The 25,727-nt window shown below is 37.4% G+C and overlaps 1 protein-coding gene across 2 annotated transcripts in view; it reads right to left on the bottom strand.

The window, feature by feature from the left end:
- LOC122829887 (phospholipid phosphatase-related protein type 5-like) overlaps window positions 1-25,727 on the bottom strand; it is a 55,995-nt gene that overhangs the window by 9,652 nt on the left and 20,616 nt on the right. For both annotated transcript variants that reach the window (XM_044114788.1, XM_044114787.1), the window contains exons 3-5: window positions 24,632-24,820; window positions 2,821-2,941; window positions 1,966-2,216 (exon numbers count right to left, since the gene is read on the bottom strand). In XM_044114788.1, the coding sequence (XP_043970723.1) occupies window positions 1,966-2,216; window positions 2,821-2,941; window positions 24,632-24,820 (561 nt within the window). The remainder of the gene's footprint in view (window positions 1-1,965; window positions 2,217-2,820; window positions 2,942-24,631; window positions 24,821-25,727) is intronic.

Raw genomic sequence — 25,727 nt, 5'->3', positions numbered from 1 at the left:
GACATAGTAGTTGTACAGCAGAGGTTTTATTTATACTACTCTAAAAATTTATCAACTGTACCCGTTTCAATCCACATGATAGGTCTGGATTAGAGTTTACTTTTGTTGTACTGTGCCTTTAATATTCAATCATATGTAAAAATTTTAGGAAATGTATAAAAATTGACACAAACAACATTATTGAGATGTTCTTTAGTATTTTCAACAATCAGTTATTGCTAATGTCTGAGCATTTGGAATTTATAAAGTATCGTTGATTGGCCACATGCGAAGGATATGCATATCTTTTATTGTTTATTAGGAAGAACTGATTGTCATTACTGAGCCTTTTATTCTGTACACTCAGTAAACTATACAAATGCTTACCTAACAGATGATAAACTTAATGTCTTTAAAAATACAGAGTTTATCAGTGTTTTCTGGTATTCTTCCTCAGCAGAAATAAATTCAACATAACAGAAAAATTAAGCATAATAAGACTTAAAACCAACTTATCCTGGCACTTTACTTGAGAACCTCTGCATTACGTACACTCGCAAATAAAAGGTTTTCCTGATCCTCTATTTATTAACTCCTTTTTCTGCTTGCTAATCTGTCGTTTTATGCCAGTTTTTTCAGATGGTGTGTCTACAAGGATCGTATTCCTAAAAGCCGGAGCTCTTCTGATTGGCAGAGCTTGAGGAAGCTGAGGTGCAGCTCTGTAATTATGGAGCTGTTGGCAGCCTCTGAAAGCAAACTGAAAACCCACTGGCAAAAAAATATGTCTAAGGATTCTCATAGAAATGTGTAAAACTACCCAGGAAAATGAAGAGCATCCTGTAACTGCCAAAGATGACACAATGCATGCAGAACGTTGATGGAAATCTTTCTATATTCAATAGGACCATTCAAAACTTTAACATATCTTATATGGAATACAATAAAACATATTTTAATAAACTGTTTTCTAAAATGAATTTATCTACTATTTTATTTTTTTTTAATTTACTTTTAGACATTTTGTCTGTATCTACCGTCTAACAGTCACATCTGAATTACCACTCAGAAATCAGAAAGCAGCTGCAACTTACTGAAAGGCAAACTAACTTTTTGGAGAACTTTAGAATGACTGATTGTATTTTTCTACATTAAAAACCTGAGGAGCTCTATATTCAGGCATAAACAAAAGATTCAAAGCACACTATTGGGGAGAAAGTTTAGCTAAAGTGCGGAGAAAAGCATTTGCCTCCAACAGTTTTCTTTTGTTTTTCCTTTTTTCTTTCCCATCTTAATATCTGAGATCAACTAACAAGTCTTTCATGGCAAATGATAACTTTATTTCTTAAGGGAAAAAGCTTCTAAATGTACAACAAGTCTTACATATAAAAAGCATAGTATGTTTTGGAATGGCCTAGCCAAAGTTTCAATATAAAATCCAAATCCTTTCAAATGGGAAAACTCTCCAGAGGAGCTTCACAAAATAAACTGCAAGTTTATGTGCTAATTGTAAAAACCTACAGATTTTGTAGATTTGATCTCGGCTACCATGTTTAATTGTTATTGTGTGGATCCTACTCCCTGTAGTCAGGGAGTCTCAAGGTATGTTTGAAAGCACAGCAGAGGAGAGCAGAGCAATGAAATTGAAGCTTCAACCACACTAATCGGCAGATCATCTCATCACCTACATGTTCCTTCAAACTTTACATCATATGAAATATTTAGATTGAACAAGAACTAGTTAATGTTTTGAGTGTGAAATCAGTCCTGGTAGGTGGTAAACTGTGAACATGAATAAATTCAGTTTTAACCTATGAGCTGAATTTAAAGCAAGTTCTTGTTAAGAATGAACTTGCTCAACAGCGAAGGTTGAATAATTTAAAAAAGAAACCTCTTTGTGGTGTTACATTCAAGTAAGATTCTTTATTTTCAAAATCGATCCAGCCTATGAGTCCCCCCTCACCAATTCCCTGACATTTGATTTCCTACCACTGTGTAGATGGCTGAATAAAAGCTGAGCGCTGCATCTTTGGACGGGAAGGATTTGCGAGCGGACACCACTAGGAAAGGATTTCCTGTGCAGGCTCGGTTCTCTGTGATGTACTGCAAAGGAGATTGGCAGCCTAGAGCTGTGTAGTTTGGTCTGCAGGCGGACAGGAAGTGAGGCGTCTGGTTTCCTGTCACCACCTGACCAGCATTGGCAAAGATGGTGGTGGTAAAGAGACCAAAGGAGTAGACACCTGGGAAAACAAGAGAGAAAATAAGTAAAGATAAGAGGATAAGTGGCAGGACAAAGGATCAGAAACAAGCTGTTGGAGAGTAAAAAAGAAAGATAGATTCTTTGTGCTACAAACAATGTGACACAAAAATATTCATTCCGCTTAAAGTTTTCCATATTTTGTTGCATAACGTTGTCAACTGTCCATATATTTTATTGGAATCTATGCAATAAACTAATGAAAAGTAGTGCGTAATTATAAAGATGAATGAAAACAATGGATGGTTTTCAAAATATTTATTTAAATATTATTGACTAGTGATTAGAAAAAATTGTATTGACATCAAACTCTTCTTATATTTGCTGATCGTCCTTTTGCTTTACCTTCTATGATGTAAAATTTACATCTGGAATTCTGCTAGACCACGTCAACATGTTATTACATTCAGTCAAAATTAAAAGACTTTAAAGCTAAATCAACTGAGGAAACAGATAATTAGGGGCTTAACTATATGTATTACTGTTATACTACAATACATTTTTGCAGAAATCTGGGTTGGTCTATCACAGAAAACTCCAATAAAACACATTGAAGGCAATGCATTAGAACCGGGACTGAGACTGACCTAGAAAGCGTACGATCCTTCGGAGGAGAGGGTTGAAATAACAGCAGTCAGCGGTCACTATGGTCTTCTCCTGAGATCCCTCCGTCTTCACAAAGAAGCTCGTCACTTCCCCGATCAGAATCTGGGACACAACAAGCAAAGCGGAGTCAAACATTTTTAGCAACAAAAAGCTAAAACAGCATGGTTGAGGGCTGATCAGCTTCTATGAATATTCTGCCTGTTAAATGTGGTGCGCAGCAAAATTATTCATGAGTTTTTCTACCTCAGATGTGTCATGATAAAAAAAAAATTTTTCCCCCATAATGTGGCCGCTTTTCTGTTCCTTTATAAATGAACAACATCAACACCTTCAGTTTGCTGCGATCAGTGGGAGACCTGTTATTTATTTCACTTTTAATGCGCAATTTTATGATGCTCCGTTAAACAATGGTTTCTCTTTATTGTATAGCATTGAAAAACAACAGTGTCCACTGACACAAAGCATTGCTTATATAATTCAGATAAAATATCCCAAATGTTTAATGTTTTAGCTCACCCACATAGCCACAATTTTACTAATAGAGCCTGAACACATTTGGAGCACCCATTTAAATATCCGCCCCTAGCATTTGGCAATCGTTTGAAAAGCAGCATGAAATGTTTCAAGCTAAATCAGCAGGACCTTGATTTCCTCTGACAGGGGAATAAACTGACTAAACACCGAGCCACACATTCGCGAACACCATTACGGTCTGCTTATGGATTTTGTCTCGTCAGGGGACGTCTGCTGACAGAGGCGTGGATGGATGTAGGTTACATGCTCATACAATATGGATGGTTCTGAGCGAGGAGCGTGGGATGATGCTAATGCACCGAGGCTCCTTGCCCTCAGTGTGACAGATCAACGCTAAGTTGGCCCTGATGTTATGAACTAAAAGCCGCCAGCGGAAGGTTCATTGATGCTTATTGGGCATGTGTAGTGTTAGTTATGGTGTCTTCAGTATGTAAGAGGTGACCCCAAAGGTACAAAAAGCACTGTAAGGCAATAATTATGCATGCTAGAGAAATTAATGATGTTTACAGTACTTTGGTGTGTCTGAATGTGATTCTTGTCCCACAAGAGTTCAACATTTTCCCTGAAAATGCTCCATTATAATTTCTTTGCAACCTAGAAAGCGTTACTGTGGTTGCAACATTAAAATTGTTTCTATCAGAAAGAACATGAACACCATAACAGTCCTCTCTTAACTTTTCACAAGATTCAATGAGATGGAAATGAGATGGTTATAGGGATGTACTGTCGACCTAACATTTGGGTTTTTATGTATTTTTACTTTTATGTATTTATGGCCATTGTCTATTGTTGTATTGTATTGTATTGTTCTTATTGCTGTACTGCAGTCTTGTCCCTGTTTCCAAGGCAAATTTCTCCTATGGGAGACTCATAAATGGTCTTATCTTAATAAATCTTAGACATTTTTTTTTTTTTTTGCAAGGTTCAATCTTCCAACTTCTCTTCTGCTTTTCAGCTCTCCACATAAATGTACTTTAGGGTTTATGTCTTTTGACTAAGATGGCTGTAAAGGAAGGTTTTTCATTAGGTGTATAATAACCAAAATTTTGAATATTTTGCTGAAGGCCCCGATTACTTATTGTTTTGTTTTCTGGCACAATTCACCTTTTTATCCAAGGTGGTCCCTCAGTAGGATCTGATGAATTTGCTAATTTTTTACTTGACAGAATCTGAATGCTATCAGTGTTGTATCATTATTAATATTAATTAGAATACAATTCCTTTATCACACCCTGCATGACCTCGTTAACATGGGAAATAAATGTACTTCTGATTAAAGAAAAGCTTTCTTTTTAATATAATAGTTTTACAGAATTACATTATGCAACTGCACTGGAAATAATGTTTTTTTAAGACTTTCTACACGTTCTCGCTAGGGCTTCATATAAATGAGGAGGCTGCTCTGTCTCAGTGGTTCAGCTTTGTAGGGGACTGATAGATCACAGAGCCACTGCAGAGCAGCTATATCGAGCCTTCTATCTTTATTTCCGCTTAACTCCAAATTGAAATATTTTCCCATACCTCAGAAGTGTTGGTTATCGTATTTTGCTGTGTTAGTTACAATAAATTCTTGTTAAAATCACTCACCTTATTTAAAATCAAATTAAAGAGTCAGTCCAGGATAATTGCATTTTTCAACAATGAACAGTTCCCTCTATTTGAAGTTGTTGCATTTGATATTTTATGTACAGGAAGAACAAAATATAACATATTTAAAATTTTTTCCTTACGTGCCACTCAATGTACAGAAAACCAACACTTCTGGACTTTCTATGTAAAGTCCAGAAGCAAGCCTCTAAAAACTTTACCAGAAACAAATTAAATTATGGTGGACCCCTTCGGTTTGCAGCGCCAGCATGTCAATATGTGAACATGACATTGACTCTGGAACCTTGTGGAGACTTGTTGTGTTGCTTTAACCTGGACCAGCTCAATGCACCACTCACAAGGACAGATCAATACCAGATGTCTGAGGCTGAACTGCAGACGGTGGAAGAAACTTAAAATCATTTTTGAGTCCAACTATTTTTGCATCATTTTGGTGCAGAGGCGTTCCTCCCTCACCTCAAAGTGTATTTTGTATAGTTAGCAGGACTCTTAGATTACTATTTTTTGCACAACATTGTACACATGGAAATTTTTGTGAGTTTTGAAATAATGTCTTGTGTAGCTCTAAACCATCCAATAATACTCTCAAGTTAATGTTTTTCCATCTGTCCATCAATCGTCAAAATCAGGTTAAGCCTACAGGGTCAGAGGGGACTTGGACAGGTCGTCAGTCCATCACAGGACAACATAGACACCCACGACACTGGCATGCATGCAAATACTGATACTTAGGAAGAGCAAAACTCCATCACCTAAGCAGAAAAGTCCATTTATGATAAGGTGGAAGCAGCCAGTGCTACGACAACACTTTAATTTTATTCTCTCCCACATTTGACTTATTTGTTTCTACAAGAAGATTTGCTCGGGGGGGATGAGTCAGCCTCAAATCCTTATCCTTGAAGCTGGAAGTGGTGTGGTATTATGCTGCAGGCGCTTTGGCTGAACTTGTAGTTGCCAGAGATAAAACAGCTGGATCATATATTCTCTTCCAAGCTACTTCAAAGTGTTATTACACTCTGTTTATGAGGAAAATGACTCCATACTACGGCTGCAAAATATCATTGCATTGTCAGAGTGTGTAACGTTAACATCACACAGGACTGTGTTATTATTGGCTAATATATTCCAAGTCTTATGAGCTCATACCACACACTTTGCATGCCACTGTAAGATTTAGCCTGTTGAATGGAGTCTCACACCTGGCACAGATAAAACCTCACAAAACAATAAATTTTTGCATAACTGATATCACTGTTGTTGTATTTACCAATAATATTGCAGTCACACAGTTTTCTAACACCGTGCAGCCATTTAACTTAAGAGTCAAGTCTGTGGACAGTGGGAGGAAGCCGGAGTACCGGGAGAGAACCCACACATGAAGAGGGAGTTTTCAAACTCCATTTAGAAAGACACAAGCTGGGATTTGAATCCAGGAACAAAGCTACCAACTGCAGCAAATTGCAGTTCTTTTCTTCATAAACTTTGGAAAGAAACTAAGCTGAGAAGGCGTTATTAATTTCAGCTGCTCTGCTAATCTTGCAGTAAACTGTGAACATGTATGCAAGTAATTTCTCAGAGATCATGAAATAAAGAGTATGGACAAATTTAGTCAGAAAACCACCTTTCCTTTTGATAGTTGAATATTTGCTCAAGATTTCATGTAAACAAACACATGATAATGTCTTAGACTAAAATATGATAATAGTTATATAATGTAATACTAAGAGGCAGCAACGTTTGCAGCAATCAGAGTTAGGTTGGATTTCTTATGGCTTTCTTTTGCATTTTTCAGATCAACCGGGGCTCCAGTTCCATGACCTTTTACTGTTTAGTAACAATAGCCGTTGTGGTAACAGGAATGTGAAGGTGATTGGCGATGGCTTCCTGTACTTTACCTTCAACAGGAGTAAGCATAAACAGTTTTCTGAGGTCCTCAGGCAGTTCTCACCTTTGCTTTCGCTGCTTGATGTTCAGAGTGGCGCATTCAGTGATACTGAACTACTGTTTGTTTCATTTAAACAAGCTGAATGGTTGATGTGAAGCTGGAAGGCATCTGTGACACTAATGAAAACAAGAAACTAATAGCCTCCTAATGTCTATCAGCATATATGGTTGCACAGTTTGCATGTTATTGTAAAATAAACATCAAATCGTTTAATTTCACAAATTACATGACAGTATGCATTAACTAATGGTAATTTCTATTCACTTTTTAGGAGTAGGAGAAATGACAAAAATTTTATTTCTACACACACATACAAGATCATGAGGTCTTCTAAAAAATACAACAAAAGAAGGAAGAACTTTCTATAGGTTAGCTGAAAACTGTGCACAAAGGCTGCTGCAAAGCTTTGTTGTGCAAGAAAGGAAGCAGTCTCCTTTTTATTATTTGTACTTATATGTAGTTTTTAGAATTATAAAATAACACAGTAACAGACTTGAGCATTAGAAAGGAAAAAATCTATCACAACATCACTAAGTTGTCTAAGCCTAATGATGTACTTTCTAAATCGGTTTCAGCATTTTGTCAAAGCAGAGCAAACAAAAGGAACTTTAGTTATGAGCAACTGGCGGATGTTTTCCAAGTCTCTGTTTTGTAAGAAAAAAAAAACAAGGCTGGAACAATGCTTCTGAAGAGTAATCTCTGTGGGGCAACAGGATGCAAAACCAGCATGAGCGCAAGACACAGGTGCGGAAAACATTCAAATACAAAATGTGGCTAGCAAGTACATAAAGAAACCAAACCTTACTCTGATTTTGTTTTTGCTCGTTTCTAAGGGCTCACGTTTTCTGACAGAATATTTGGCACCTGTATTCTATCATTTCTAGGTAACTGTTCGTGCTCAAGTGTTGATGTTTCTGTTAATTTTATGCCAGCCTGGCTTTGAGATTGTAAACTCCAACCATCCCAGTCTCTGACATGCTGTCAATTTTCATGTGTCTATTTTCAAAGAGCTCCATAACGATACAGTCTCTTGGATCCAATGTCTTATAAAGGAGTCAAAGTCAGAGAGACGTGAAGTGTAGGAGAACTGACAGAACTGTGTTCATCTGTTTATTTATGTCTAGTGCACTGTTTCTCAGTCCTGGCCCTAAGGGATCACTGCCCTGCATGTTTTAGCTGTTTCCCTTCTATCACACACAAGGATCAGGATTAAGAGACATTTGTCTAGTGATTGTATAGTAACCAGCTGAAACATGAACAATGTCTATAGTAACAGTAAAGGTGGCAATGGTAAAGATAATGAAACTCTTAATACTTTAAGCTTTTATCCATTAGCAAATAGGCGCTGAACCAACCAGTCGACTTTTATACCAGTGCTCTAAAATGATACAAAAATACTTGGATGGTTTGAGTCATGTCAGCATTTAATTTCTATTTGGAATCAATCAATTATTACTGAATTGAACAGAAATTAGTTTTAATAAATGCAGGGTTTGGTTTCAAGGATTGGAACTATCAATGCTTTTGAGACAGGGTCAAGTCAAGGCCTAAGGATTTGAAGGCAAATTTTTACTTTCACAAACTCTTTTGCAGCAATTTTGTAAGACATTCTTTCAGTCTAGTAAATTCAATATTAAACTTATTTCAAAGACTCAAATCAAGTTTTTGAAAAGAGTCAGAATTCTTGGCATAACATACATCAGATGATGATTACCTATTTATGCTTTATCAGTTCTCAGCTGTTTTGTTTACTCTCTTGTTTGGCAAACACAGAGTCAGTGGGAAAAGCTCTGAGGATTTTCCTGGTCACAGGCACAAAATATTAATGTTCCGATCTCTCAGAAAATTGGTTGTCATGTTTACACTGTGAAGTGGAAATAATTGATTTTTCTATACTCATCAACACCTAAAAAAATACTTGAATATAATTCCTGATTTTACAAGCCTTTCCAGATTGGGTACAAATGTGTGTGTGTGTCTTCACAGCAGAGAATGAGAGCAGCTCTGGAGCCATTTTAAGTGCAACCTCTAAAGTCTGACAAGTATATATATAAGCTGAGAGGACATTCAAGGAAACAGGTAGCACCAGAGGCTCTAATTGGCTCCCTTTTATTTTCTACTTTTGTGACAGGATGGCAGATCAATCTCGCAGATGCCTCTGCCTGCAAGGCAGAGGCATGTGCCTTTCAGAGAGGAGACACTGCAGATATTTTCTGCTTACAAAGCTGAAGAACAAACTCAAACAAAAAGAGAAAAACGGGAAGTCATCAAACTAAGCTAGAAACTTTTTCCCCCAAAAAAAGTCTGGCGAGAGAATAACAAGTTAGTAATTATAACCCCTCGAGGTATTGATTTTTAACAGCTGTATTCTGGATGTTAAGTGAAGAATTACTGTGCACAAGTGGCAAATCTCCAAGCATGCAAAGGTGTATAAAGTGAGAAACAGACAGTGATAGGAACACAGAGATCTCCCACTGTGTCTTAGAAAAGCATAATATACACACAGCGGGCATTGTGAGTAATTCCAGCTATCATTATCAAGTGATGCAGCATTAAAAGCGGATTTGACGTCAGAACATAAAAAAGAGGGATGAAACATGGAAGCCTATGTGGGAATGAGAAAATAAATGCGAGTGTAGCTGCAGTTTTTATTGCTGCAGATGTTGGAGACGTTTGCTGGAGCTATTTCTACAATATTCATATATTTTGATGCAATGTGTTTCAATAATCCAATCACTGATAATGACGTCAGGAATGATACGCATCATGAATAATAATTGGACAGAAACAGAACATTACAGAGGATTATACTGGATCTATACGAATCCTCTGCACAAATCACATGGTACATGTTGACATTGGTGGCCCAGTGCTCTACTTTGACTGCACACACACAGACACACACAGTGATAGTATGCCTTTTTTGTCTTCATGAGATCTTTGCATCGACTTTCATAAATTTTTTGTTCATTTCTATAACCTAACCCTGACCTTTACACTGATCCCTAAACCTAACCTAAATAAACTCACCTCAGTCCTAAAATTGACCCCTAACCCAGAAACAGCAGCTCTTCCTATGGGACCCGACTTTGGGCCCCATAGAGACAACATACTATTTGCTGGAAAATAGTCCCTTCAATGTAAAAAAGACAAGGCCATACACACACACGCACACACACACACATCTCATATGCTACTGATGGTAACCATGACAATGTAGCTCCTTCAGCATCTCCCACTCTCTCTATCCATCTCCTCCTCTCTGTTTCACCCTGCCTTTATTCAGAGCTTTGTAGGGCAGTTTTCCCTGATCTTTGTGGAGGAGAAACTGGGCTACCAAAAGCATTTCCTATTTTTCATCTGTTTTTCACTTTCTATACAAATACAAAGTGTCCTCACTTGCCTCTGTGGTTCTATCCACTGTCCCTTCACACAGCTGAAATCCTGTTACACTCGGAAATGTTTTCTCTGCAGTGTGAGGTATGACCCCAATCTCTTCCCGTTTTATTTGTCGTTTCCTCTCTATGCTTCAGTCTCTCCCTTTCTTTGTCCCATTTATGCGTTATCTGTCCTTTGCCCTGTATCCGATGTTTCTCCACATAAGTCAAGTTTCTTTCCTCATTGGTACAAAGGAAGGCATTCTTGATCAGTGTGGGAGGAGACCTTCCAGCTAATCTTCCACAATACACCAGGAGTACAGCCGGATTAGGGTTCTCATCTATGGGTTAGAATGCGTCTTACAGGCTATCAGGATGGGAACAGATCGCTGGACCGGCGTAGCAACATGGGGTTCTGTGCTCTGCCGTCGTCATCTTTAATTCCTCCATGCCGCCTGACTGGCAGCTACGGGGTAAAGCTGAGATTATCTCTTATTATCCCTGCCCCTCTTCCCAATGTTCCATCTCATAAGCATTACTATTGCTGAATTCTCGTCTGTCTGCTGCTCTCCGTCTCTGACTTTCAAATAGTCATTGATTTGAACAAACACCGAACCAGATAAACAAAGTAAAAAAGAAAATATGATCATGTTTGCAACCTTGTAAAAGTGCTCGTACCATTTAAACTTAAACCAAATAAAGAAAATCTGTTAGAAACTACAAAACACTTCTGTCTGGTGTCGAGGTTCATCTTCTACCAGGCAATAAATCAATAATAAATTTGACCTCTTGCAAAGTTTTTACTGCCATGTATGCTGAATTGAAGGATATCTTTCTGATTAAGATTAGAACGTTCAGGGACAGTGATAAAGTCATTGTGAAGATACAAAAGGAAGAAAACTTTTATTAATCTTAATAGTTATTCAACAATGTAATTACAATTTTATGCTTTCCTAGTATCATGTTTTCCTGAAATTATGATCAATGTGTACAAATGGCCCAGTCAAAGTCCACCCAGCAAGAATTTTAATGTTTTGTTTCAAGATGTGAAAAGTTGTTAACAACATACTCCAAAAGACCTGTAGTCGTGTGGCTTGTTCAAAGCATTGGCTTGACCATCAAATTTTCCAGATTTTGATTTGTGAAAAAAAAAAAGAAGATATCTATGCATCTTTTTTCCTTTCACTTCACAATTGTATTTGTTTTATTTTGGTCTATTGCAAAATCTAAAAGGTGTGGTTTTCACAAACTTAAATCTTATATCACAAAAGTTGATATTTACCACATAGCAAAATGTTGCTGCAACTCAATATTCATTTCCAATAGTAATTCAGGTACAGACACTGACAGCCTGGTTGTTTTAACAAGACATAAAAAACAAATAAACAAGAAAAAGAAATAGTAAAGTAAAAATTATCCAACTTGCAACTGAATTAATCAGTTAGAGAGTAGAGCTTCATGATATCAGCATATGCTCATTTAAAATGATTAAATATAAAGTAGCTAAAATAAGACACCAAACAAAGAGACTCAAAATGATAGTAAATATGTGCAAAAGTTCCTGGTAGTGAGAACACTATGCAACAACATTTTTGGGCATTTTTTGCTGCTCTTTTTTAAAAACTCTGAGTCAGATAAGTGAGGAACATTTATGTAAGCTAAATGTAACATGCTGAGCTGTTAAACAAAGTTTTATATCCAATTGGGCTTGCATCAGCACCAAAATCTTTTTTGGGTTCTTCCTCAAAAGATAATAACAAAGACTTCTGATGCCCTCACAATCCATCCATTGTTTGCAAAGCGACAGAAGAGTTTCAGAGTGACGCCTTTTCTTATTCTTTGCTAAGTTCTTTATGTCTGACTCCATTATTCATAAAGGATTATGGTGAAGTTTAACTAAATGCAAACATTTGGCTCATTTGCAATAGGGCATATTTAAATGTGTGCATGTGAAAGAGTTTGTGGTTGCGTTTGTTTTTGTGCTCTTTGCCACCAGCTTTGATCAGATAAACCGAATAATTGTAATCATTTTCAAATGTCAAGGAAAGAAGACGCATACGTAAACTATGGCTTGTGATTGCACTTTTGTGAGCAGCGGTTCTTCTGTGTGAGATATCTTTTGTGCTTCTTGTCAAAGATGACAACTCTGATTACACTAACAAAAGAGGGTAAATTTAGAGCAAAGAAAGGCAGCAAATGAGAACAGGGAAAGCCTGGATCTTCTGAACAACATAATTTGTTAAGATTACCATAACAATTGTGCTGTCAGGGAGCATGATGAGAGCCGATTCGGGACACCGGAACCATGCTCACCTACAGCCACCCATAATTGAGCAGAAAAAAAAAAAAAATCACAAGTCTGTACCTGTACTGAGACTCCGAGAGAGAAAAACCTATTTCCACATCCTGAAGTGTTTATGACTGAGAGGGAAATGGTGTTACTGGCTCCTGTCAGAGCTGACATTTCCATATTATTCCAGACATTTAATCAGGGAGATTGTGATCCTACAAGTGACTTTAGTCACAACTTAACTAAGCCTCTGGGCTCAATAATAGAATAATTATTTATTTTTATTTTGTGCAAAAACTGTTGCTTTTATTTATAAAGCCTTTTGTGCTCTTAACTTTGATTTCTACTTGTTTAGTTCATCAAACATTTAATCAGATGTTTATCAGTGTGTCTTTACTCACTTGTATTGTTTCAAAGATGGTATCTTTCAATTTGTACTCTGTTATAATGTTTTATTCAACCCTTTTATTTGAGTATACTGGGGTTCACCACATCCATCTCCCAGCTGCCCTGCATGAAGGCTCATAAAGCTTAACTTAGGTCTCCTTCGACCAGAGAACATACTCAAAAATGTGTGCTGTGTATATTTCATGTATTATAGCAAATGTTACACATAACATTAAAGCTTTTATTCAACAATGTCTTTCTTTCTTTCCACTCTTCCATAAAGACTGGATTCAGAGCGCACAACCAGTTGTCTGGTTAACAGATTCTTCCCTGGGAACATTTCCCATGATCCTCTTAGCTGCTTCTGTCTTGCTCTCTATGATTTCATAGTAACTTTGAGGATGGTCCAGTCTTGGTATGATTCCAGTTGTTCATTTCACTCTCTATTTTTGAATCTCAGTGGCACATGAGATTTGGTTTTATATTTGCTGCGCACTTAACTGTCAGTAAATAAAATCTCATTTGTAGTCTACTGTTTAAACAAGGTAAAATGTGAATAACTTGAAGTGGCATCATTACTTACATGAGGTGTTTCACAATTCTTTTCCACCTATTAAAATTACATGGTAGGGTTCAATCTGATACAATACAACTTGTATTTTGTTTTCTTTTTTAGTAAAAACTACACTTCAAGGATGCCTCCACAACTGTCCGGATGACAGAAAGAATGTAGTTTGTCGAGCAGCTGAATGGCTGAAAGTCTGAGCAGGTGGTCAGCAGGATGTGAGCGCCACATGGGGCTGTGCTCTAACCCTGAACGCCTCACACCTCCAGTACAACATGGTGCCCTATCATCTGCAGAAACCCTCAGATGGCTCTGCATACAGCAGAGTGCAATTGTCTCTGCAGCCATCTGTTGGATCAGCTTTGTGCTAGAAACTAGAAGGAGGTCATAACTGCCCACTGCAATAACCTTTGACAAAGACTCTGGCCCTGATCCACTAACAGGTGGTATTAGCTTTAATTTTCACCCGCCTGCTGTCAGCTCCCTCTCAGTGGCTCATTCACAAGGCAAATAGCAGCAGATGAACACCAAGGCTCACGGAACATTAAAGATTATGAGCAAAAAACACCAACTTGATCAAATTTGATTCACTAAAATTGCAGTACAGCTCCAAACATATAATAGATTATAAAAAGACACGAAAAAACAACAAATTTGTTAAATGGAACTGCAGCTTAATCCAATTACGTAAATTAAATACTATGCAAATTATCATAACACAAGGGAATGACACTTTGCTTTTAGTCTCTTGAACAATAAGATCATGGTTGTAGGTCCACTGCAATGAGGCTAAGTGCAACATGAGACATCTGCCTTTCAACACATCTCCAGATAAGCCTCGTATTCATTTAGCAGTCTGCAGAATTTATTTTCTTTATTAAGAACACGAAAAGATAAGTTAACCTTTTCAACCCGGGTTTTTATAAATGCTCATGAATGGGGAACAAAATGTAACTTAGAATTCACAGCAAGCAAAAACGAGTTATGGCATTACTACTGAGATTAAATAAGTGCAGAAGAAAAATGTTTTGAGGTTTTCATACAGATCAGATTTAAGCAACTTCTAAAAGCCAAGGCCTCTAGATTTCAGCCAAAAACTGAACCTTTATATCCATAAATTTATACATGCCTTATAAATACCACTGCAAACAGGAGTGGTGGGTCTCGCTTCACAATTAAAATAACTCAGCAGTCATAAAAAGTGAAGGAGAGAAAATGAAAACATTTCCTCGCAGAAAACTCTCAGTCTTGGTGGATTAACCATCAGGGGATTCTTCTCTGTTGATATTTCTAGAAATCAGTAAGTATTAGAAATGTTTTTTTATGCAGTACTAGAGACTGAATAATGGTGGAATGATTCATGCCTTTATTGATTCATTCTAACACTTCAGCGAAAGTTAAAAAATACATTAGACTGTATAAATATTTAAGACGCTTCTTTTAAATAAGCCTTATAAACTTTGAGGCACACTATCAGAGTAAAAAAGGGACCGTTTTATTTCCTGCTTCTTCTATTTACTGGATGGTAAACGTTTCATCTGACTTGAATGCTACAAATTTACATTTAGAATATTTCCCATAAAGCCATGCAGACTGATTATATTAAATGTTGGCAAACTGTGTATGTGCAGAGGAATACTATTAACTTTTCTGCACAATTCAAGATATTTCTTTCTGAGGGATTTGTGAAATAAATAGAAGAGTAAAACGTGTAGTAAACACCAGGCAGCGTCTCAAGAAAGAGTGCTCCTTTTAAAACATAAATGCACTGACCTGTTGATTAGGTCACATATTAACTTTCCAACCATGCTTTGCTTCGTGCAGAGTCGGGGGTTGCTGAACTCATTTACATCTGTCAGCCATTGAGGGGACGATTGTATGGTAGACAGAGTGCTAGTTCATCACAGAACAAACGCATAATAAATCAAGTATGCATGAATGCACACCTTCACAAGGTAAATTTAGTATAACCAATTAACATCCTTTTTTTTTCATGTGGGAAGAAGCAGCTTGTGAAAACCCACGCAAGTATGGGTAGAAAACTGGGCTAAAGTAACATATCAGTCTGTAAATTTAGGATACTTTTCAATCACATGAACAAAAGACGTAAATAAAATATGAAAAACGACATGTATTACACCATACATGTTCATCATTTAGGCACATAAACAACCTTTGAATACAGCACAGGCTCACAGTGCTGTTTACAATCTGTTTGAGTCCAGATAAAAGCAGGTGATCATGTGGAACCACTTTATCTAAGGATTAAAAATGATCAATAGATGTGAAAACAAAAAAGTCTGAATGTCTAAAGAAACATTTCAGTGCAGCAGCTCCTCTTTGAAGCCCTACTTTAAAGGGACAGACAATAATAATGGTCACACTCACAAATTGCTCTCTGCCACAGGGCTGACTTCAATAAATTCCACCATTAATTGCTCTTACGCTGCAAGCAAGCCACACTCATTACTGTGATGTTGTTTTATTTGTAATTCTGCTTCAGTTGTATTTTTTTGCCTGCACAGTTTAAAAGTCATTTTGTATTTCTTCCAATACGAAAAGCTTGTTATTTACTTTTCTGTCTTATGTTTTATTTGAACATTTCCTTAAAACTGGGATAATTTAATTCCTACTGGTAGTCATGGGTTCCTATTGTGCTAAAAAAAAATTAAGCGGGTGTAAAAAAAACAAACAAACAAACAAACGTTTGCAAACAAGAACCGCTAAAGAAAACAGCTCTTGCAATGTGAAAGGAAACAACAACAGAAACTGAATCAAAAAGTATAAGAACTGTGAAAAGGGGCCAGGCATCCTAAAACATTTGTGAACATATATGTATTAAGATTGTTTTGTTAACTAATCAGATACATCCCTATGGATTGGGTGGGACGGAGGCAGGTGATCTGAGAAGAGAAGCCAAAACCCCCCCCAGAAAAACACAAAAGTGAAGCCTCAGGCCACATCTATGTCTGATTACTGTGAGACCTGCATCAAGAAATCTTTTATTCATATTTCTCTGCATCAATAAACAGAAAGAGACTGTGGAGAAAGCGCAACGGAGACAAGAAAGGACTGAACAGAGCCGAGAAGCTGTTCCTAACAGAGTCCATCAACAGGTTTAATTCATTTTGATTCTCTTGTTTCTAATCACATTAATAATCCTTCCTCTTCTTGCAAAAAAGGTTTTTGAAAGGGTTAAGGTTTGTTAAAGAGGTTTGACAGGTGGAGGTATTACTGATATGATCGTTACCTCATAAAGGTAGCTAAGTATACAGTTAGTTGCTACACTCAAAAATCTATCATTTTGGAGTCTTTCCACTTCACTACAGGCTGATACCAACTACGCATTGTGTAAGATTTAGTGTGACATGATCAAATATCCACTGACTACAACATACATAAAATGTTATCACCTTAGTTACCTTGGTTTTATTTTTAAATGTCTGGCTAAGTTTGGAGATGTTTCAATGACTGATCTTTCCTTCTGTGTACCTTCACCTCTGTTAATAATACAGATGATAATGATCAATCACAACAAAAAAAGTTAGTGTATAGTTAGAATAAAGTAATGGACAGTTCATCACTGTAAATCCTTGCATTTTTGACAAATATTTTCAACGGTTGATCTAGTAGGAGAAAAATAATATTTTGTCATATCATACACTTTCTGTATTTTATTTGTCTTAATGTGCCTTATAAATGAGTAAAGACGATTTGGCAGCATATTTTCAATTAGGATTTATTTCTAAAAAGGGTTTTGTCTAAAAATTGTCTTTCTTTAGTTTTTTGTTTTCTTTTACAATAAACATTTTATTTTTAACAGGTTACCATGAAGATGAGATCGAGAGCATAAAAAAAAATATTTGGATATTAAAAATGGAACCAGAAAGTAAGAGCTTTACAAAATTATCAAGGAAAATTGTCAACAAATTTCTGATCAGTTCATTTCTAATTTTAGCTCATACTTTTCTTCACCTCCTAAATCTTCCTGTTCATTTCTTTCCATCTCTTGGAGAAATGACAACAGCACAATGAAGTCTTTTGTGCAGCTGGATCTTTATTGATAAACTCAGGCTGCCTGGATAATGTGGTCTCTCCTTTGTGATTTTGCTCAATCCCCATCTTTCTGTCACATGGAGATGCATTATGCATGAGGGTTCATTCCAGCGTTTACCAGATAACAGCAAACAAACTTGGAGAAGTGAGCATCCTCTCGAAGACGTCAGACACATTTCATTTCCTAGTTTGTCAGTTCTAAATCCTTTGGCTTCTCTTCTTCTGGGGTTTGTTTCCTTTTTTTCCCACATCTTGTTTCTGGCTTCTTGCTCTTTTTCTTTATCTCTATGTTATGTTTACAGCAAATTTAAACATATCCTTTGTCTCATTTCAAAAAGCACCCTCGCTTTACCTCTCCCTCTGTTTCAGAGCTTATATTCAACAGCACAAGAAACAAGATCTCAAGGACAACATTTAGCATTTTATTTCTGACCCACAAACAAAAATGAAACCCAACATTGCCAGCTTTAACCCATTTCCTGCCTTCATCTTGCTTGTATTTACAAGTGTGTATGTTCGTCTGGCTCAGTGGGAGTCTACATGAGCTGTTAAGGCTCACACTATGCCACAAGCATCTAAAGCCTGCAATTACCATTTGATCCTCTGATTGGCTGTGGCCAAACTGTGCCACCTGACAGGTGGGTCGGGGCGTGCAATCAGCGGAAGGTCAGCTTTGCAAAATACATGCTCTCAAATAGATGCAAGCAAATTATCAGTAAACAGTTCGAGCAGGGCTGTGCTTTCCGCCAGCCCAGAGGACGATAATTGGAGCGAGAAGAGAAATGTCACCTTCAATGCATCTGGAGCATGCATTGTTCGCAGACTGCGCTACGGGTTGCACGCTGGATGCAGCGCGTTCGCCTGCACGAGAAAACGATTTTGTTGCAGAAAGCGATACGGATTGCCTGCAGGTTCTTTGACTTGTTCATATTGGAGCTGTGACGCTCACATTCCAGCTCTCATCTGTGCACACAGCAACAGTTTTCTGCAGCGGAGAAGGAGAGAATGTGCGGCATCATCCACCCACACGGTTACCTTCACTGATACACTGAAACCTATGGCATTTTTGCCGAGTGCCACACGAGTGCATCTGTTCCTCTCAGCCTCTCTTTTCCCCATTATCTAGCACTCGGATAATAACTCACACATGCATGCGCACTGAGAGGTGTGCTATTCAGATCTGTGAGGCTCAGTTTGTCATGAAAGAGAGCAAGGAAGGTTCAGCAAAGTCAGAATAATTATAGTAGAATAAAAGTGTTTCTCCTGTTCAGCTTATGGCATAAACATAGTGGTTTTAAATCTCATTAAGTGCCAAAGGCATAAACTGCAATAAGGTGCAGAAATAAAGGTATAATGAATATTTTATTGATGGGAATAAACACAATGAAAGCAATTCTTGAAACCTCTAAACCTGAATCAAGATTAAATCTGCATGAAGGAAAGCGGCGTTATAAAATGTTCCGTTTGCTGAGGAGAAATTCCAGGTTCTCCCTTTTCAGAGACCCAACTTAAAATCTGAGTCAGTTGTCCTGGTAACCATGATAAGTTACCATGGCAAGTGACTCTTTACCCAACCGGCAGGTTTCTCTTTGACAAACTCCGGGGGTTCTGTTGAATAATCCTTTTTGCTAAGAAATGTTCCTTAGTAAGTGACACGACCCAGAGGTGCCAGAGTGGCAGTTAGAAAAGAGCTTCAGTTTTTCCTTCATTATTAGCTGAGGAAACCCCCATGAAAGTAAAGCATTTATTTTCTGTCTCACCACTCGCTGCAGACATAACTTACAGAGCAGTGCTCATCAGTCTAAATGTGGTCAACAACTAACATGTCAGATTTGTAAAGTTTTTTTTTCCGCTTGTGCTGCAGTGCATTCTTTTAGGAATCAAACTTCCAATCAGACAAAATAGCATCAGGCCGTTCAGATGTAAAGCAGGTTACAATTTCTAGAAGATGATATAATCACTATGATAACTTGTGAATTACATCATGACCTATTTATGTATTTTAACCTTTGTTTCAGACAAAATGTGATGAATGAACAAGAAAGTTCCTGCTGTAGATGTTAACTGAATTCAGTTCTTGTTCAAGATGAAATGACTCAACATTTTGGGTAGTTATGTATTTTTGCCCCATTTTATGTGTAAAATCACAAAAACAATGCACAGGCAACAGCACCATGTTTGCACTGGATTAGAGTGAACCAAGCCAACCCTTCTTCATTCATAAAGCACCATAAAACATCAAGAACTGATCCAAGTACTGAATAAACAAAGGTAAAACAAATTAGATTTAAGTAAGTGTTTACCTGCTGCATTCATACCAGATTCTGATTGTGGAGCTGCGTGGAGATTTCCAAACTACAAATCAGGATTTAAGTTTCAGGAAATGTTTTTGATGTGTTTTCCGACTGGTAGCTGTCAAAATCCAACTTGTGAGTACCAACTGAATGCAACATCAAAGCAGTTGTTGTCAATCTTCTCTGCACCATTCATCTTTGATGTATATTGGCCCTGCTGTCAATGTTCTCTCTGTCCATTTAAGTCTTGGGGAAGACAGCAGTTATCATTGCAAGAAAGATAATTAAGGAAGTCTGTCATGTATTACTTTCTGTATTATACTAAGTAGATTCCAGCTATATTTTCCACCAAAACACCATAATGGATAGGAAAAACTAATTTCAGCAAGTCTGGCCTAACAACATGTTAAAGTATTAACCTTCTGAGTTGTTTTTCTGCTCTGTTTTAAAAAGCACACTGATATCACTTACATCTCTGACTCCATCGGATTAAAAGCTTCTCCTTCTGTGCTTGTAACCACTGTTTTTTTTTTTTTTTTTTTTTTTTTTTACCTAATTACACATTTAACTCAAGGTGAACAGATGCACACTTAATTGGATTAACTCTGATCTAATTCTGCTCTGACACAAAAGCGACAGAATTTCAAGTTTGAGTTCTGGCTTATAGTTTCACTTAATATGAATCAAACTCAATCATGCAACATCAGTACATGTCCCTGGCAGACAACAAGATCCAGGATTAGAATACAACAAGACAAGGATCAAACTTGGTGAAGAGAAGAGAAAGAATAAGATAGTGATGGAGCTTCACAGTCTAACATATCACAACATTGTAATCATAAATGACTTCAATCCAATATTTGGCAGGCTTCAGTATTTCAGGTGTCATGTCTTAAATTGCTGTTTTGTTTTGTTTTTTTTACAAATTTGAGTGTCACTCTTTTATTTTAAACTTGATTTTGATCATAGTCACCAAGATAAGAATGCTCAAGGAGAGAGGAAGACGATGGAAAGGGTAAAAAAATGACAACATTTTCAATGACACTACAGCTCTAGATAGTAACATGGGGAAATATCATACTTAAAGATGCCATAAAATTAAACTTTCATTTCAAACATGAACATTTAACCAATTTTTTAAAATATTGATTATTACACATCAAAACGTGAGGAGTCCTTGATGCTTTAAGAAAGAACAAATTAGGAATGAGATTCCTACTGCACAACAGCCGTGTGTAAAATTACCATGGTTTCAGGGTGTCTCTGTAAGTTCCTCTTAAAATTTGAAGACAAAGATGTATAATTTAATGTATTTTTATTTGAAACAAAAAACAAGCATTATAACATACCAACGTTTAGTGTTAAAAATCGTCCATAACATTTGTTTATTAATATTATCAATTAATAATTGATATTAATTGATAATAAACACTATAAATTAGTCATTTTCAAGACAAAATGTTTATTGCACATATAAAAATAGCTTTTGGCACACTGGGAGGATAACAAGCTGATATTAGATAACAGCAGTTAAATCACTAGGTTATCAATCATGGTAGCTGGCCTGCAGTCAGCTTTACAGATATGTTGCAAGGATCTTACAAACAGAAGTTTTAAAACAACATTATTTTCAAAACAGTGATGGGTGGAACTTTTTTTACAAACAGGAACATTTTCAAGCAGCCAAATTTGTCTTTTGTATTGGTAAGGAAAGAATGCGGTACTTTTCCTTTGGCTAGTTGAAGAAAAAGAGGAGAGCCTGCTCGAGTATGAACTGCATAAAGCTTGGCACACTTCAGCATCATAAGCACATCCTGTCGTTAAGTTTTAGTGTGCTCTTGGTTACCTTTTAAAACCTTGATAGGATGACATATTGGTAACTGGCCATAGCCTGGTGTAAATTCATCTAATTTACTCACTTAATAAACTCTTCTAAACTTCTGAATGTGCAAATATTTTACAAATGGTATTCTGTACACCTGTTTTATTAGCTCATCTCTTAACAAATATCAAATATCTCTTCGCAACTTTTACAACTTATGATAATAAGGGCAGAGTCACAGATGTGAGCTATTTAATGATTTCTAATTAGGTCATATCATAAACCAGGCCTTCCCTGCTGTATGTGAGATCAGGTCCTGAAGCTTTCTATATTTGTATACAACTCCTGTGTTTTATTATTTAATGGGTTACTTTTAAAATAAAACTAACTTTTCTTTATGAAAGACTATTATAACACTTAATTATATGAAATAAATTAAAGGGAAGCATGATTCCTAGAAACCTCATCCTTATACTAATTCACTTGGTTCCAAACATGAGCCTGTATTATAGAACCGTACAGTCTTATACACACCTCACATAGTTTGAATTGTGAAAGATATTGGATGTACAATTTTGAGTCTAAAATGGAGCCAGGTTTGTAGATATAGTCCACGCATTTTCAAAACAGTTGAGGTCTGATCTTTACAGATGTTGAATATTAGCCTGCTTTATCCAAGAGATTTTGGACTGGGCCTTCTGTTGGAACATCCAGTCAAGTCTAAGATTCAACTAAAGCTGTTGATTTGAAGTGGAGTTGAACACTCTGGAGGTTGTCCCTCCGTCATCATGCTATTCAGTTGAGCAATCCATCACCCTTGACAGTGAAACTGACTCTTGGCATGATCAATAAACCTTTTTCATCACTTTGGAACAGCTGCAGGAGCAAATGACCTGGAGTGGAGTCATGCAATGTTTGTGCAATGTTTATGTGTAGATTTAACTTAATGGACAGAATTTGCTCTATTGGCCAATGACTAAATTAAAACCAACTTTTGCATCCCTTCTATGTCCCTCAGAGACAGCATACAAGGCATTAGGGCCTAGAGCATTGGTAAGTAAGACAAATCAGGTCAAAGTGTTTTGTTGACACATGTTCTTAACATGTATCTCCTCTTCATCTGCATTGGGTGAAAGAGACTCATGAAATGTATATGGGAGGATGGAAATGACCAGACCTAATCTTTAGGTACCAACTATCTATCTGAGAGGGAATTGGAAACCCAGTGACTCATCCACCAGCACTACAATGACTGATTACCAAGCAGATAGACTTAAGGTGGGTCCAGTCCAACTAGTTAACCCCATCATGACTGCAGCTGCTTCACAGCTATGATTCGAGCTAAAACTGGAGGAAAGAGCAAAGAGCTCAGAAAAAGTTACAGCAGTAAAATCAGTAAATCCCAGCCTGGGGTTTTTCTGCATGGAGTTTGCATGTTCTCCCTATGCATGCGTGGGTTCTCTTCTACTCCAGCTTCCTCCCACCGTCCAAAAACATGACTCTCAGGTTGACTGGTTTCTCTAAATAGCCTTTAAACATGAATCTGTGTATCTTAATGTTGCTTTGGGATAAAGCAACATATCTCCCGCAATCGCCCAATGACTGCGGGAGATAAGACACTAGCCCTCCATGTGACCCTGCAAGGAAAAGAGGGAATAGGCAATTGATGGATGGATGAATACATAGATTTATGTAGTTTAAGCTCTGAATATTAGTTGTATCCTTGTCAATGTTTGCTTCAGACTTGGCATCTATCATAGCTTGTGGATCGACAGAGTCATATTCTGACTCATACGTTTGGACCCCTTACAGCTCAATCACCGTATTTTATAATCCTCAGGAAACAAACTGTCAGACAGGATGAACATTTTGAAATCCACTTCAGACATACTGTTTACTAAAGTCAATCAATAGCCTCATATACTCTCATGACCCACCATGAGTCCTTATGACCCCTCTGTGATGTCACTGCCCTAGATGTTTACAATGCAAAGATTTTATTTTCACAAGAAAAACTTTTAACTTTTACAAAATCCTGTATTGTAAATTTATTTATTTATGTTTTGCTAATCCCCTTATGCTTAATTTATTATGTTTATAAAATTGTTGAAAAGCAAATACACCTTAGATTATTTGGTTTAATGTGAGACTCAGTGACAGACATGTCCTATAGCCACCTAAAGCTATGACATCTAGAAGGCTGAGGCCTGGGGGTCAAATTAACTCATGTAGGCAGCGCTCTGAACGTGACGCAGAGCTATGTTTCACTACTTATTATTTCCTTTTAGAAGAGAGAAGATGATGAAATTCCACTTATTAGCTTGAAACACCAATTACCCTTACTAGTAAATGCTTAGTGATGGTAAAAAAGGAGAATTAAATCAGGTAAAATCAAATGAATGAAACATTCACCATGACCTACTTTTTAAAATTCTGCATCAGTGTTTAATTATTGAACACACTTCCTGTGCATTTATCACACATGCTCACTTGCAAAATAGTGCAAGTGAGCATTTTGTGAACAAACACAGAAATCCTTTAAAACTAATTATTTGTTCGGTTCCTTTAGGACACTATTTGAAACAGGAACAGAGTCTATGCACAATGTAGCTGTCTCTGGTTGCTCTACGGAGGACAAATATAGTACCCGTTGCCATGGTTATGCCAGAGAACACATTGCCACAAACAGCTTTGAGCACCACGAGGACGCACACCTACACACACACCCCCCCGACACTCTTTTCACCACGTGCAGATAAGCAGAAACCTGTTTGTGACTAATTGTACTGAAGCAGGCAATCATTTCATCTGTTTGCATTAGACGTGAAAATTTTGTGAAGGTGAAAGATGAGCGCTTTTGGAGAAACTGCTGCCTTCCATTTTTTTTCCTTAAATAAGTTGCCGACCAACTCACCGTCACAGTGGGGATGGCGGTGACGAGGGAGTAGACCAGGACCGGCGGCGCCTTGCTGTAGTCCTCTGGTCCTGGGTATGGCTTTGAGTAGGCTTTGTCGAAACAGAAGAAGCCCTGGATGTGCACTGGGAACGTGTCCGTGTACTCAAAGTAATACGCCAGCAGAACGGTCCCTGCCATGATCACCAGCTGGAAATAAAACATATTGGTAGCAGCGTCAGGTTTGGGGAAAACAGAGAGCAGCCAGAAAAAAAAAGAAGAAAAGTGGAAATATTTTTTCCTTCACAGAGCAAAATGACGGATGCTTCCTTAATGTGTAAAGTAAGCCATTTGTGCGAGGAGAGAGAGAATGAGGAAGGAGGTTGAGAGGGAGGGAAGTAGATAGAGACGGAGGAAGATGGATAAGGAGGAAGCAGGAGAGGAGAAAAGAAAGCAGAGTGGGAGAGTGAGAGATCCCTTCAGCAGTGTCAGTGTTCAGAGTAGGAGGGGAGAGAAACAAACTGAGCTCGCTTAGGAAAAGAGGAAATAAAGCTTCACGCAGAAGCAAGAAAAGGGAATGAGAAAAGGATGAGGGGGGAGAAACAGATCGGTGAGCGACAGAAAAGAGGGGCAATGAACAGAGGGAATAACACAAGTAGAACATATGCATGTATGGCTCTCTGCATAACTTAATTTACGGCTCTTCTGACATTTCTAATATTTCAGCTGCATGAAAAACACATGCAACATGACCTCCATAACTGCTAAAATTTCAATCACAATCATTCATTAGCAATTCATAACAGAGTGCCTGGGTGAAACGAGAGAGGAAGAGAAATGGTAAATATAGAAACCACAAAATAAAAAAATGCATGCATGCATTTCGGCACAGATGAGACAGATACACTGGCACTAATTAAACAGCATACTCATGCTACTGTTTAAAAAAAAGAACATACGATCAGAATCTAAGCCTCTCTCATTCTATGACTGAAGACCTGTGGTTTGTGCAAAGATCCTGACAGTAACCTAAAACCATAATATATTAAGAAAACAAGCACAGCAAAGCCAGCTGTTGATCAGTTTGACTTCTTCCATCTGCAGCCTTGATATTTAC

The sequence above is a fragment of the Gambusia affinis genome, linkage group LG04 (genome assembly GCF_019740435.1).
Source record: "Gambusia affinis linkage group LG04, SWU_Gaff_1.0, whole genome shotgun sequence".
NCBI classification, from domain to species: Eukaryota; Metazoa; Chordata; class Actinopteri; order Cyprinodontiformes; family Poeciliidae; genus Gambusia; species Gambusia affinis.
Note: the sequence above shows the minus strand (reverse complement) of the source record. Positions and strands in the feature narration are given on the sequence as shown.